Source organism: Orycteropus afer, unplaced genomic scaffold (assembly GCF_000298275.1).
Source record: "Orycteropus afer afer isolate SDZICR_OR568_19922 unplaced genomic scaffold, OryAfe1.0 scaffold00293, whole genome shotgun sequence".
NCBI classification, from domain to species: domain Eukaryota; kingdom Metazoa; phylum Chordata; class Mammalia; order Tubulidentata; family Orycteropodidae; genus Orycteropus; species Orycteropus afer.
The window spans coordinates 1,947,201-1,961,299 of NW_006921880.1; the positions used below are offsets into that span (position 1 = coordinate 1,947,201).

Here is a 14,099-nt window from a genome sequence, read left to right on the forward strand (position 1 = left end):
TATACCTTTGCCCATGCCAATTTGTTTTTCTTCAATAAGCCATACACAACATCATTTTGCATAATTTATGAAGTTAAAAATGATTTGACCATTAACTTGGGAGAAGGAAAGATAGGCTGAACTAAGTTCTTGACAGCTTATTGTCTTGCCACCATACAAAACTTATTCTACTCCTCTTAAATAGAAGGAAGTTGAAAATTTCCTGGGTCAGGTATAGTGCTAATGTTTTTTTTTAAGAAAAATTTGTTGTAGTTAACTATATATAACAAAAAGTTTTCCATTTACACCATTATTTTTAAGTATACAATTCAATGACAATACTTATAGTCACCATATTGTACTTCCATCACCACTATCTATTTCCAAAAGTTTTACATCACCCCAAACAACACTCCTTGAGTGCAGGCACCTTGTTCTATAACTCTTTTATCTCCTAAAGTATAACAGATCTTTGGTAAATTTCATTCAAAAAACCTGCTTATCAAAGATTTCCAAAACCCAGATGATGGGCACCTATTTCAACAAATATTTGCTACAGCAATGCCCTATTAGCACAAGAGTTAGGAGACCCCCTTGAACAACTTCTCCCCGCCATCATTGTTGTAATTGTCAGGCTTCGTCATCATAGTAACTACCATTTATTGAGTGCTTACTGTATGCCAGCGATTTGCATGCAATAACTCATTTAATCCTCACAACAATCCTATGAGAGCATTATTATGATCCTTATGGTACATTTCAGGAAACTGGAGCTCAAAGAAGTTAAGAAAAAGCTCACAGTAAAAATAGTGGAACTAGAATTCATGTTTGACTCCATTCATTCACCTTTTCAAAAATATCTACTGAACACCTACTGCATGCTAGATACTGTTTTAGGAACTGGGTTCAATATTCAAAAAGTACAAAAGCATACAGTAAAATGTTACTTCTCAACTTGTTTTTCCTCCCACTCGCATCTCCAAACCACCATCTGGTTCCCTTCTCTCAGCACCAAATGTTATCAGTTTCTTGTGGGACCTATAACTTCAGCCAGGCATTTCCCTGTCAAGTCAAACTTGGACATGATCAATATTTTTCAATTCTCCTAATAGTTCCAGAATTCTTTGATGTCAATCTTAAATAATTTAGAGTTTCAGGTCCATTTCACAGGTGGGGAAAAAAATTATTCAATGGAAGAGAACAGGTTATTTTAACTGAGATGAGGTTACTGCCCAGCAGGAGGGTAAATCCCTGTAGGCTACTCAGGCTTAATCCTGAAGCCCCTGTTTTTCCAGGAGGCAATCATGCCCAGCTCTGATAAATCCTCACATTTAGAAAGCCCATAATGTTTCCCCTCTACATTTCTCTCTGAAGCTCTCTTTATGACATAAGCAGGCCTGCTGAACATAGTCCTGTCACCTTTGTGGTCCTGGCATGGTGACATCTGTTCCCTTTTCCTTTTCTCAGAACAGAATCTTCAGAGTTCTCCTTAGAACAAGGATGGATGAACTTTGTGTCTACAAGATCCCAAATGACTTCATGAAAATTAAAAAATCAAGACCAGATTCTGAACTGGCTTTAAATTTGTCCTTCACGTATTTGGTTTCTTGATCAATAAAATCCCTCTTCCTTTCTGAGCCGTGGTTAGAAAGTCACCTGGCTGGTGACAAAAAATGTCAATGAAAGAGCACAAGATCCAGGGAAGCAAGTTGGTGTGCTCAATAAGGGGCCTACGGTTCAGAAAGCATGAATCCTGGTCCATTACTCTGGTACCTTCTCAAGGGTTGTTTCCAAGGAGTTTGGCTGCATATCAACAGATTTGGACTATATGTCAAAATACTACTTTTGCTACTGTAACCCTTGTTAAATTTATTACAGGGTGCATTACTGGCTTTCCTATGACATTCCTCATCACATTAAAAAAATTATGTAACAGCTTTGTTGAGATATAATTCACAAACCATACAATTCACCTATTTAAAACGTACAATTCAATGGTTTTTAGGATAGTTGCAAAGTTGCTCAAACATCACTACAATCAATTTCAGAACATTGCATCACACCAAAAAGAAATTCTGTACTCATTAGCAGTTACCTTCTATTTCCCCACAAGTCCACCAGCCCTAGGAAACCACTAGCCTACATTTTGTCTCTGTAGATTTGCCTGTTCTGGACATTTCATATAAATGGAATCGTTCAATATGTGTCTGGCTTCTTTCACTAAGCAAAATGCTTTCAAGGTCCATCCATATTGTAGCATATCTCAACAGCACTTCATTTCCTTTAAGGCTGAATGGTAGTCCATTGTATACCACATTTTACTTATCCATTCATCAGTTGGTGGACATTTGGGTTGTTTCTACTTTTGGGCTATTATGAATAATGCAGCTATGAGCATTGCTGTACAAGTTTTGTGTGGACAAAATATATAATTTTTATTGGGTATATACCAAGAGTGGAGACCCTAGATGGTACAAATGGTTAACATACTATACCACCTATAGAAAGGTTTGAGGTTCAAGTCTAACAGAGGTATCTCGAAGGAAAGATGTGGTGACTTACTTCTGAAAAAATCAGCCATTGAAAATCCTGTGGAGCGCAGTTCTACTCTGATACACACGGGGTCACCATGAATTGGAATAGACTTGATGCCAACTGTTGTTTTTTCAAATGGCAATTTTGGTTTGACCTGTTTAGATTGCCTTCCAAAGTGGCTGCCTCATCTTACTTTCCTACCAGTAGTGTCCGAGCTTTCCAAATTCTCCACATCCTCGCCAAACCTCGTTATTTTCCTTTCTTTAAAGATTGTTTTGTTTTTGGTTTTATGGTGTAAAGTGGTATCTCATTTTGGTTTGACTTGCATTTCCCTAATGAGTAGTGAGCTCTCTGGGTGGATTGCTGTTGGGAGGGTGGCAGTTTGAACCCACCCAACAGCACCTTGGAAGAAAGGCCTGGCAATCTGCTTCTATAAAGATTACATCCAAGAAAATGCTATGGAGCAGTTCTACTCTGTAACACATGAGGTCACCATGAGTGGGAAATCAACTCAATGGCAACTTATTATTTTTTTTAAATGACTAATGATGTTGAGCATCTTCTCATGTGGTTATTGGTTATCTAAGAAATGTCTGTGTAAGTCCTTTGCTTATTTAAAAATTAAGATCATAAGCTCCATCTAAAGCTCTATGGTTGATGAAATTCACCCACATTACAATGCGATGTGATGGACACTGTAGCATTTGAAATGTGGAAAGAGAACATCAGTGAAGCAATGTCATGGTGATTATCACTCACATGTTCCAGGAGTCTGATTCCATTCATGACACAGATGAGGAATTTCTATTTGACCATGTTAGCAACTCGGTAAATCAGTAAAGCACAAAAACACTAATGAATTAATTTTGTCAAATTTTAAATAAAATATAATAAAATCATTTGACATGTGGTTTAATAAATGATTTAGTCATTCCAACAGTTGAAGGTGGTAAAACTTTTAGTTTAAGTATAAGCAGAAGTAAATTGTTATAGTATAATCCATTGATGTTTTTAAGCTATACCTACTCTGAAATTTTATTTCTACATATATTTAATTATTGAGAATATGCTGCAAAAAATTTACCTACGATCCTACTAGATAAATTATAGGTGAAAGCCACCTTCTATCTTTACAAAGTCTGAAAACTTGCACAATAGCTATGACTAAAATAAATGGTGCCATTTTTTTTGAGAGTCTTATTTAATTCAGAATATAATTAAAATCTCATGTAGCTTTATTGGTTTTAGTATCCAGCAGAGAAAAAATATTGAAACTCCAAGAGATTTTGAATTAAATAGCTACAACAGTTTAGTTTTATTAGTTCTGACTGTGTGAAAAAAAATAATCATAAGGACAACATTGAAAAAATCTAGTTCTTTTAGAGCCCCGAATGACTTTTAAACAATAAAACAAACTATAAAACCAACACTAGTGATATTAAAAATTATGTAGTTCAATAAACGTGATATTCACAAATGTGGTTGTAATTGTTTTTAACTATAGCAAAATGAACATGCATCTGACGATTAGATTTAGAAGAAGCAGTGTTATATAGCTTAACAGAATTAAGTGTTTCAATTTCTTAGTTAGGATTATGTAGCTGAGTTGGAATGCTATACCAACGCCTTTTAACATCTCTACATACTTCACTGTGTTTGTGGCCAAATCAAAGAAATGATGCTTACTTTTCCTAAATTATGGCAGTTATTCCCCTACCATTGTAATACTTACTTTTGTAAGATTTGTCGATTTAGATCCTTCTGGCTGGTAGCTGAGTCACTCACAGAATAACCTCGTATCATAATTTCATACTACATTTGAAGATGCTGGCTAGTGATTTACTGTTAAAAAAAAATCACAAAACAAATATTCAATGAATTGGAGTAATAGTCTTAATTACCTGCTAAATAGAAGGGGGTAGAAAAAAGGAGAAAATCAAAGATGAGGGGAACATTTTATGTGAAAATAAGAATCACAGTTATCAAGTCCCAAACTTTCAAGGTCCAAACATCTTTTAAAGGCCCGCTTAGTCTTCAGGTAATAATAATTGTTCTTTCTTTGTCCCCAAAGCCTGTCTTTGTCCTGAGAGCACAGATTAGCATACCTTCCTTTCAATGTCTCCCAGCATCTGCCTGAATTCTTCATCAGGCCATGTGATGAGAAGTATGACTGGTGGAGTAGGCACACCACCAGACCAGACCACTGAGGTACCAAATGCTTTGCAAATAGCTCCCCACAAATAATTCCCAGGATCAACACACTACCTCAAACTGAATGTAAACTTAATTCAAACAATTTTACCTTTTATTTTTTAAAAATGAGAAGTGCTTTCATTCTCTTAAACATAAAATCGTATTTATTTTTCCCAGATTTTATATTAAAAATTTCCAACCTACAGAGAAGTTGGAACTATATATAGTACAATAAACACCTGTATACCCTTTATTTAAATTCATTTATTAATATTTCGCTGTATGTTTTACCTCCCTCTTTATATATACGTGTGTGTGTTGCCGCTGTGTGCTGGCTAGTTGATTCTGACTTATGGCGACCGTATATGACAGAGTGGAACTGACCTGGTTTTCTAGGCTGCAATCTTTAAGGAAGCAGATCCCCAGGTCTTTTCTCCCAAGGAGTGGCTGGTGGGTTTGAACTACCAACCTTTCGGTTAGCAGCTGAGCGCTTAACCACTGTACCACCAGGCCCTCTTATACATGTGTTTAGATATACACATAAGTGTACTTATGTACGTATGTGTGTGTATATATATGTGTGTGCGTGAGTGCATATAGTGAACTATTTCAAAGTAAATTGCAGATATAAAAATTCTTTAAGCCTAAAGAATTTAGTTGGAATCTTCCAAGAATGAGGAATTTCCCAATACTACCCACAATACTAATGTTATACCTAAGACAATTAACAATTTAGTAATGTCATCTAACATATAATTCATATTACTTTCCCCAAAAATTTCTTTTACAGTTTTTTTTCAAAATCCATTATTCCAGCTGTCCCATCCACACCACCCCCTTTTCTCTCTTTTTGAGTATCACCATGGAGTCAAGAATTGTTACATTCAATATGTTACACTCCATAATATGTTTGTGAAGCTTAAATCACCACAAAATTGGGCCACTGGAAGCCTTTCAAAGCAGTTTTTTGTATTCTTTTCCCTGGTTTCTGGCACAAGATGTTTTGGGCTTACTTTTTCTGCCCCAGATTTAGAACTAGCCACCTCTCTCAGGACTTATACGAATAGGTCACACATCCATAAGGTTTAATTCTCCAAATATTTAAAAGGTATATGATACATTTTCCCGTCACCCTATCCTCTCTTCATATACAATCGAATACGATTCAATTTTTTGTGTATCTTTCCAGGGATAGTTTATATATAAAGGTACACATAACCCAAATGATAGCATATATATGTTGAACTTGTCTATATTCTTAGCTCTTGTTTGTCATTGAGAGATGCCTATGAATAGGAATCATTAGAACAAGTTTCTGCTGTCTCAGATGACAAAACTAAAACTCAGAGAGGTGACTTGCCCAAAGTTGCATCAATAATACTCACATAGTATTTCCTAGACTTGGAGTGTTAGTCTCTCTCATTCTAGGCTTGTTTTCCCTTATTCATCGTTCAAATATCATTTTCTTAGGGCTGGGTAATGTCCCCTTGTTACAAGTTTTCAGAGCATTATACACTTTTTCCTAGCACCTGCATAAGTCACTGTGTTAAAAATTTGCTTCCCACTGTCACAAGGGCAGGGACTACATCTGTGTAGTTCATCTCTAGCACATAATAAGTGCTCAATAAAACTATGCAGTGTGAAATTTGAACTCAGGCCTTCCAGCTCCTAGACTATTCGTTGTAGGAGAAACAGTTCCAAGATTTAAACAAAAACCTCTGCAACTGAAAAAACTGGGAAGCCTTTCCATTTTCAGCATTAATGAGGGGTGGGGTGTGTGTGGAGGGACCTTGGTAGAAATGGGCTCACCGCGAGGTGTGACAACCGCAGGAGGGCGTCAATCAAGAAAATGCCCCCTTGCCCCGGAGGCGAGTGGCGCCGCACAGAACCGAGGCCACCCGGGCCAGCGCCACTGCGTCAATAGAAAACACGTGCAAAACGGAGGAGTCGGGCTGCGCGCAGCTGCAACCCCCAGGGCCCAGGGAAAGAGGGAAAGGAGCTGCCCCCAGCGGGTCAGAGAAGACTGCACAAACTTCGTCAAGCGCGAAGGCTCCGGGCCTCCTCTGATACCCGACCGAGGCGGCTTCTGCCAGTGTCCCCAGTATAGTGGCTGAGTGCAGGGCACCCACACAAAACGGGCTAGAGCGGCTAAGAGTCTGGAGCACCTGTAGTCTAGTAGTCCTCACTCCGCTAGGACAGAGAGCTAAGGGCAATGGACCTCTCCTTAGAGCAGCCCCAGTGACCCTAGGCATTCCTTCCAGCTAGGAGCTTGGGAGGCTCCCGGGGCAAAAGCCGTGTCACCGTTACTTCAGGGAGCGCGCCGACCTGGAAAGTTGCTCTCAAGCCGGTGAAGACGCGGCCCTGCAGTGCCCTCTGCGCTGTCAGTACCGCTACTCCTCGCCTGGGGCTGGCCTGGGACCCGCTGCTGCCATCCGGGGTCCAGGTTTGGACCAGCGCTCCCGAGTTTCGGCAAAGGCGCCTCGGGCGGGCCGCCTGAGTCCGCACTCCGGGCAGCTGGTTTACTCGCTCTGTCCTCGAGGGCGGCCCCGGATGGGGTGACAGAAGCCATAAGCGGTGGCGGCGGCGGCGGCGGCGGCTGGGCACCTGGGCGCAGGGTCCTCAGAGCCCGGCAGCGGGCGCGTCCTGGGGGCGGGGAGCTCGGCCGGCGGGGGCGGGCCAGGGTTGGGGCGGGAGGAGGCTCCGGGGCCCCGCGCCATTGGCCGTAGGGCCCGCGGCAGGAAGGGGCCAGAGAGCGCGGCCCCACCCCGTGGCCGGCGGAGCCTATCGCCGGGAGTGCGGAGCGCGGATAAATGTAGCATCGCGGCACCGGCGGGCAGCTCTCGGAGGGACCGGAGCGCGGCGGAGCCATGCAGTACCCGCACCCCGGGCCCGGGGCGGCGGCGCCCGCCGTGGGAGTGCCGTTGTACGCGCCCACGCCGCTGCTGCAGCCCGCGCACCCGACGCCGTTCTACATTGAGGACATCTTGGGTCGCGGGCCCGCCGCACCCACCCCTACCCCCAACCCGACGCCCACGCTGCCGTCCCCCAACTCCTCCTTCACGAGCCTCGTAGCCTCCTACCGGACCCCGGTGTACGAACCCACGCCGATCCACCCCGCCTTCTCGCACCACTCCGCAACACCCCTGGCCGCCGCCTACGGACCCGGCGGCTTCGGGGGCCCTCTGTACCCCTTCACGCGGACGGTGAACGACTACACGCACGCCCTGCTCCGCCACGACCCCCTAGGTAAGGCGACCAGGGTGACGGCGGGGCCGAGCCCAAGGCATCGGCGAGGAGGGCGCCGCCCGGCAGGTGGCAGCGCCCGGGAGGCGGCAGGGGTGGGGGTGGGGGGCAATAGAAAGTTGTAGCAAAAGCGATTGAAAAGCTGCTCTCGGGCGCGCGCTGGGCCGGGAGGCGCGAGCCCCGGCGGCGCGCGCTTTGGGCTGACCGCACAGTGACTCAGATTGGTTTTCCTGCACCTTGCAGGCGTCGGGGCGCGCGAGCCCGGGCGAGACTTCAGGCTCCGCTGGCGGACGAGGCCAGCCCTTAGTCCGTGCGTGTCGTCCGGGGTGGGGCCGCCTTAGCAAGAGGGACAGGGAGAGGGGTTCCAAGGCGTCGCGGGCTGGCTCCTGCGGGGCAGGGACAGCTGCTGAGCTCGGATGGTTTCGGGGCTGGACCTGGTTCAACAAGCTTGTGCAGTGAAAGAGCCTGACCCTTTCCGTTCATACAGGAAATCTTGAGTTCTCGATAGGAGTAAATCTGGTTTCAGAAGCTGTTAAGTGTTTTCCTGGCTGCATGAAGCAGACCCTTCCCCCGGAGTAGTGCACGCTGCTGATTACTTTATCGACATCCTCAATACAGACAAATTCAGGAAACACTCGACTTCTGATAGCCGGGATCCGTTTTTCTGATATTGTTCATTTCCTCTGTGTGGGATGTGACTTTATGGCAGCTAAAATAACCAGTTGCTTCCTATTTTTTTTTTTCCCCCGAGGCTGTTTTGCACCAGTCTGAAGCCTGACGCAAGCAAAATCTCGGAAAAAAAAAAAAAAACAATGCCTGCTTTCAAAGCGTTTAGGCGCAGGCTGGCAGAAGCACAGCCCGACGGACAGATCTTTGGAATAGGAAGCTGCAGACCCCAGGCACAAAGATAGGAAAGGCAGAGCGAGCATATAGAATTTGAGGGCTTGCCCCCTCCATACACCGCCAAAGAACTGAGACAGCTGCAAGTCGTTCCCAGGACTGGCCGTTGGCGCCTCCAGGGTCTGAAGCGTTGAGGTGGATAAGGAAACCGTGGAGTTTGCTAACAACTTCGTTATTGGCAGCTTCAGTAAAGACCCTGGAGACAATGATCATTAAATTAATAATGCCATTATTATTATGACGCAAGCTCTAACCCAGTCCGCTTTTCAGAGAGTATTTGGGGCTTACATTTTATTTATTTATTTAAGTTTATTACACTTCATGTTTTGATTCCAGCCTCGAGGGTTTGGTGCAGCGGCCCCAGTGTGGCTCTGTTCGCCAGCTGGGGCCAGAGCGGGACCCTTAGCCGGGCGGGCCTGGAGCGAACGTTTGCAAAGAGCGAGCTCTGGGTTTCCTTGGGTTACTGGTGGGACCAAGCAGGAGGAAGCAAAGGGTTTTTCGAGTTAGACCAACAGGAAACACATTGACGGAAATGTTGCCATAGCCCACGGGGTGGCTTTAACTGGCCGCCCCCGCGGGCTGGGTGTGAAATCAGAGGAGGCCGCGGCGCCCTCGGGCCAGGATTGCAGGCTCCACGCACTGCCTAACGCGGGCGCCCCCGCCGCTGCGCTTCCCGCGTAACCTTGAGAGAGGTTCTCTGGGCCGCGAACCCCTTGGGTAGTGTAATTGCCCTGCTCTTCCCAACACGCAGATAGATACCAGGTATTTGGAAAGTGTAACTTACCAAGGAAAAGACCTGGGAGTGCAAACAGTTATGCATAAATTAGATAGCAACAGGTAAAAGAGGGTCGTAGAGTTTTAAGTTAAATTTATAGTGGATGTTCTTTTAGAGATTAAAAGATTTGTGTTTGTATCTTGCTGTGGTTGTGATGGTTGTTATGTGTGAAAGCATACAAGGTGGACTGTGTGCATATGCAATGTAGATGTATGGCTTTGGGTGTTTGCCTTGTGTGTCTGAGGGTATGTGTGTATTGGTGGGAGTGTCCTCAGCCCATGCGTGCTTGTGGGTGTATGTGAACTGTCTGGCTGGGTGTCCTCCTGCCTTCCCCCCTTTGTCACTCCCTCGGGACAAGGCCGGTCTTGGGTCGGGACAAGGTGCTCCAGTGTGGTCGCTGACTGCAGCTCTTTCTGCCTGCAGGCAAACCCTTGCTGTGGAGCCCGTTTTTGCAGAGGCCGCTGCACAAAAGGAAAGGTGGTCAGGTGAGGTTCTCTAATGATCAGACCATCGAGTTGGAGAAGAAGTTTGAGACCCAGAAATACCTCTCCCCGCCGGAGAGGAAGCGTCTGGCAAAGATGCTGCAGCTCAGCGAGAGGCAGGTGAGCTCACGCAGGGCCTAAGACCTCCTCTAGGGGTAAGCTTCTTGAGCTCACCAAGGAAAAGACCTGGGATTGCAAACAGTTATGCATAAATTAGATCGCAACAGGTAAAAGAGAGTCCTAGTGTTTTAAGGTCTATCCCTAGGTCTTTTCCTTGGTAAGTCGTAGGCGCGGAGCAGTGATGTGGAGCCGGCTTGCACTCGGGCGTGTTCCGTCACCACTGTCCAATGCCTGGACCCTTGGTCTGCTCTACAGCCCCTAATTCTCTACTCCCTCCTCTCCCAGATCCTTCGGGATTCCTGGGCTGGTGACAAGTTTTTCTTTTTTTCTTTCTTGTAGGTCAAAACCTGGTTTCAGAATCGACGCGCTAAATGGAGGCGACTAAAACAGGTAGCACAAGGCTCTGTTTCTATGGAAATAAATATTTTTATCATGTTATCCCAATGCGAGGGCTGTTATGGGTTGTATGCAAAAGTAATTTGAGAGCCTATTTAGCCTCTTCACCTTGATTAAAAAGGCAAATAGTCCTGCTGAAATTCAGGATGACTCGCTCAGGTGGCAGTAATGCTAAAAGCACCTAATGCAGTTCCTATATCAATTATGCTGGGTTTTTCACACACTGGCTAGTAAAACTTCTGACTAATTGTTTTATAAACCCCATATGTTGTTTATCTAATTAACGCAGGAAAGATAAAGTAATCGACAGTAAATGACTTAAGCAGTTCTCTTAGGGAGAAAATTGTTTCTTTTATTTACACAGCCATAATAAAACCAGGCAGAATTCAAGAGTAAATATAAGGAAATAAACACCTTTAAGTCTTGTTTGCACTGTTTTTTAGAAGAATTAAATATCAAAGCGTTTAAAAAAATGATTTTCCATCTAACTCCAGCTCAGCTCTTAAAATGAATGTAAAACATGTAAGAAAATATGCAACCCTGTTTGGAAAGTTGTTTAAACTTTCTAACAGTCTCCCAATGACCTTGTTGCACAACATGTGATAAAGAGTAAAGGCTAATTCAGTTTTTAAAAAAGCTCTATTGACTTACAGCTAAACATTTGTTTTGCTGTCTTACTCTGGATATCTTCTCCAAAGTTATCTAATAACTGCTGAATTATTAATTTGCCATTATATACACAATTTAGAAAGAGGATGTAAAAGGATTCACACAAATAATTTTAAAATAATAATTTACTTCTTCCATAACTCACATTTAAAATTAAAAAAGATACTTTTAAAACAGTAATATGTGAGGAAATTAAAAATAATGTGGATTTCTTAATTTTTTGATTACTTATTCATTAAAAACAAGATGGTGTCATAAACCCCAAAAACATTTTGAAACAAAATCCCCATAATGTCATTATTCTTAACACAATTTAAATATTTGCAGATTCCTTCTCCGTCTCTGACTATGCTTCTGTTTTTTATGTAGTTGCAATCTGGTGAATATATTATTCTACAGTTTGCTGAACCTTAGCATTATATCATAATGTTTCGATACAGTGTTTGATCCATTTCAGACAAATTAAAAATTCACTTATTTAGTTCTTCATCAAAGGCTTGACTTCAGTTTACCAGGGACTTTTAAAATAGTGATTCCTATGTAAATATAAGGAGCTCTGGTAGCGCAGTGCCTAAGGCACTTGACTGCTAACCAGAAGGCTGGTGGTTCAAACCCACCAGCCACTCCTCGGAAGCATGGTCGGACTCCACGGCCTGACTCATAGTGAGCCCTCCTTTGGTTTCCAAGGTGGTTATCACTATGGAAGTAGATTGCCCAACCTGCCTTCTGAGGAGTGGCTGGTGGGTTTGAACTGCCAGCCTTCTGATTAGCAGTCACAGTCATGTGCCTTTGGCACTATGCTACCAGAGGAACCACTATTTTATTTTCCAGAAATTTCCCCCATATTTTCAGTAATTGTAGGTAATTGTCTCCCTTTTCAGTAAGCAGCATTCTTCCAGTTCTGCATTTTTTCTTTGACATGATTTTGTAACTTGCTAGATATATTTGCATATATATGTTTATAAATTTACTCTAGAAAAAAGATGTGAAAGGATTCACTCAAATAATTTTGAAATAATAAAAAATAATTGAATTTCTCCTTGATTTATATTTAGTATTCAGATTTTTAAAATGTCTAGAAGACTCTGTTAATTGGCAAGGTTTAAATATTTAAAGAATGAAGATATTATGTGTCTACAGTTACTGATCTTTTTCCCCCTCTAAACTATTACAAATATTGGGACCATGAGTCTGCACTGTAGTTAAGTGTTCCATTGACATAACACATTCACAGTTACATCTGTGATTGGTTCTTATCTGGCTGGAGTATATTCTGTCTTCAATGTGATAGACACTGTTCTCTTCCAAAATGAGAAAGACAACTATGTATTTTCTGAACAGAAAGATTATAGCTGGAAGCACTTAAGAAACTAAAAATTAAAAAGACGGTACAGAATGAAAAAAAAGTTTTGATTTATGTATCTCACCTCTCCATATTTCATGATCCCATGGATCTTCATTTTCATTTCCTTTATTCAGGAGAATCCTCAAGGCAATAAAAAAGACCTGGAAAGTTTGGACAATCCCTGTGAGCAGAGGCAAGAGTTGACCAATGAACAGAATAAAGGTGCTGCTTTGGATAATTCTCAAAGTTCACCCTCCGCTGCTTCCCAGGAAGACCTTGAATCTGAGATTTCAGAGGATTCTGACCAGGAAGTGGACATTGAGGGTGATAAAGGCTATTTTAATGCTGGATGATGACTGCTGGCATGTTTGAAAAACTGAATTTGGGAACATTTTGCCACAGAATATCTTCATGGAAGAACTGGGAAACTATATGAGAAACGTAATCTGTTTTCTGGTGTTCCAGAAACTTAAAATATTTGGTGCACTGGCTAATTAACAAACTCACATTGAAACCTTAATTTTGACTTAAGAAATGGATTATGTGCTGATTTTAGATTCTTACGATAAAGTGACTTTTCAGATTAAATTTACCTTTTTTCCCCAAAAGTAAATTGTTACTTCTATTTATAAAGTAATTTTTTAAAACTTTTAAGTTTTTAAGTTATAACTTTAAAGGTGTTATCAGGATCTTCTTGAATGACTCCCATAATCTGGATTGACAGTACATTTAATGGAAAAGCAAAAGGACCAGACACCCCAAATCCAGAAATGTCCCTGGAAAGGGGGCTCATGTTACAGGCACCCCTGGGATCTTTTAAAAGGAAACAATATTTTATATGGAATTTTTATTGCTGCCTTAAATCAAAAATCATTTCAGAGCTCTTGTTTCGGGGATATGTGTGTTCTTTTGTCAGAGACAGTTGATAAGAATCTTAAATGCTTGTTTTGCACTATCACTTAGTACCTGTTTGACCATGGTGATAAAGGGATCCCCCAAACCCCCTGCCATTGAGTGGTTTTCAACCCTATAGGACAGAGTAGAAATGCCCATCAGGGTTTCCAAGGCAATAAATCTTTTTTATGGAAGCAGACTGCCATCTTTCTCCTGCTGAGAAGCTAGTGGGTTGGAACCATCAACCATTTGGTTTGCAGCCAAGTGCTTTAACCACTGCACCATGAGGGGCCTCTGGTAAGGGGATAGTACTGTCTAACTCAAGCAAAGAAACCGACTACAGTGACTAAATTATCTCAGATGAACTAGAAGTAGCAATTTAAATGTAAGTAGATTGTAGATAATTATGTTTTATATCAAACAATGTTTATAATGTGTATATATAATTGTTTTCACTCTCATGGCTCAAAAGGTGTTCATTTTTTTAAATGGGTAACTTGGTATAAAATAATCTGTCGGTGGGACGACTGACTCCACCGGATATCTCATTCTTTGATTAAAAACACAG

The 14,099-nt window shown here is 42.5% G+C and overlaps 1 protein-coding gene across 1 annotated transcript; it reads left to right on the top strand.

Moving 5' to 3' along the window:
• The first annotated feature begins 7,574 nt into the window (after nucleotides 1-7,574).
• HHEX (hematopoietically expressed homeobox) lies at nucleotides 7,575-12,990 on the top strand. Its single transcript, XM_007951265.2, has 4 exons — nucleotides 7,575-7,953; nucleotides 10,049-10,227; nucleotides 10,567-10,617; nucleotides 12,772-12,990. The coding sequence occupies exons 1-4, from the start codon at nucleotides 7,575-7,577 to the stop codon at nucleotides 12,988-12,990; spliced, it is 828 nt and encodes a 275-aa protein (XP_007949456.1).
• Nucleotides 12,991-14,099: the final 1,109 nt, after the last annotated feature.

Coding starts and splice junctions, on each gene's coding strand:
- HHEX (XM_007951265.2), top strand. CDS start 7,575: ATGCAGTACCCGCACCCCGGGCCCGGGGCGGCGGCGCCCGCCGTGGGA. Junction 7,954..10,048: donor GCTCCGCCACGACCCCCTAG/GTAAGGCGACCA, acceptor TTCTGCCTGCAG/GCAAACCCTTGCTGTGGAGC. Junction 10,228..10,566: donor TGCAGCTCAGCGAGAGGCAG/GTGAGCTCACGC, acceptor TCTTTCTTGTAG/GTCAAAACCTGGTTTCAGAA.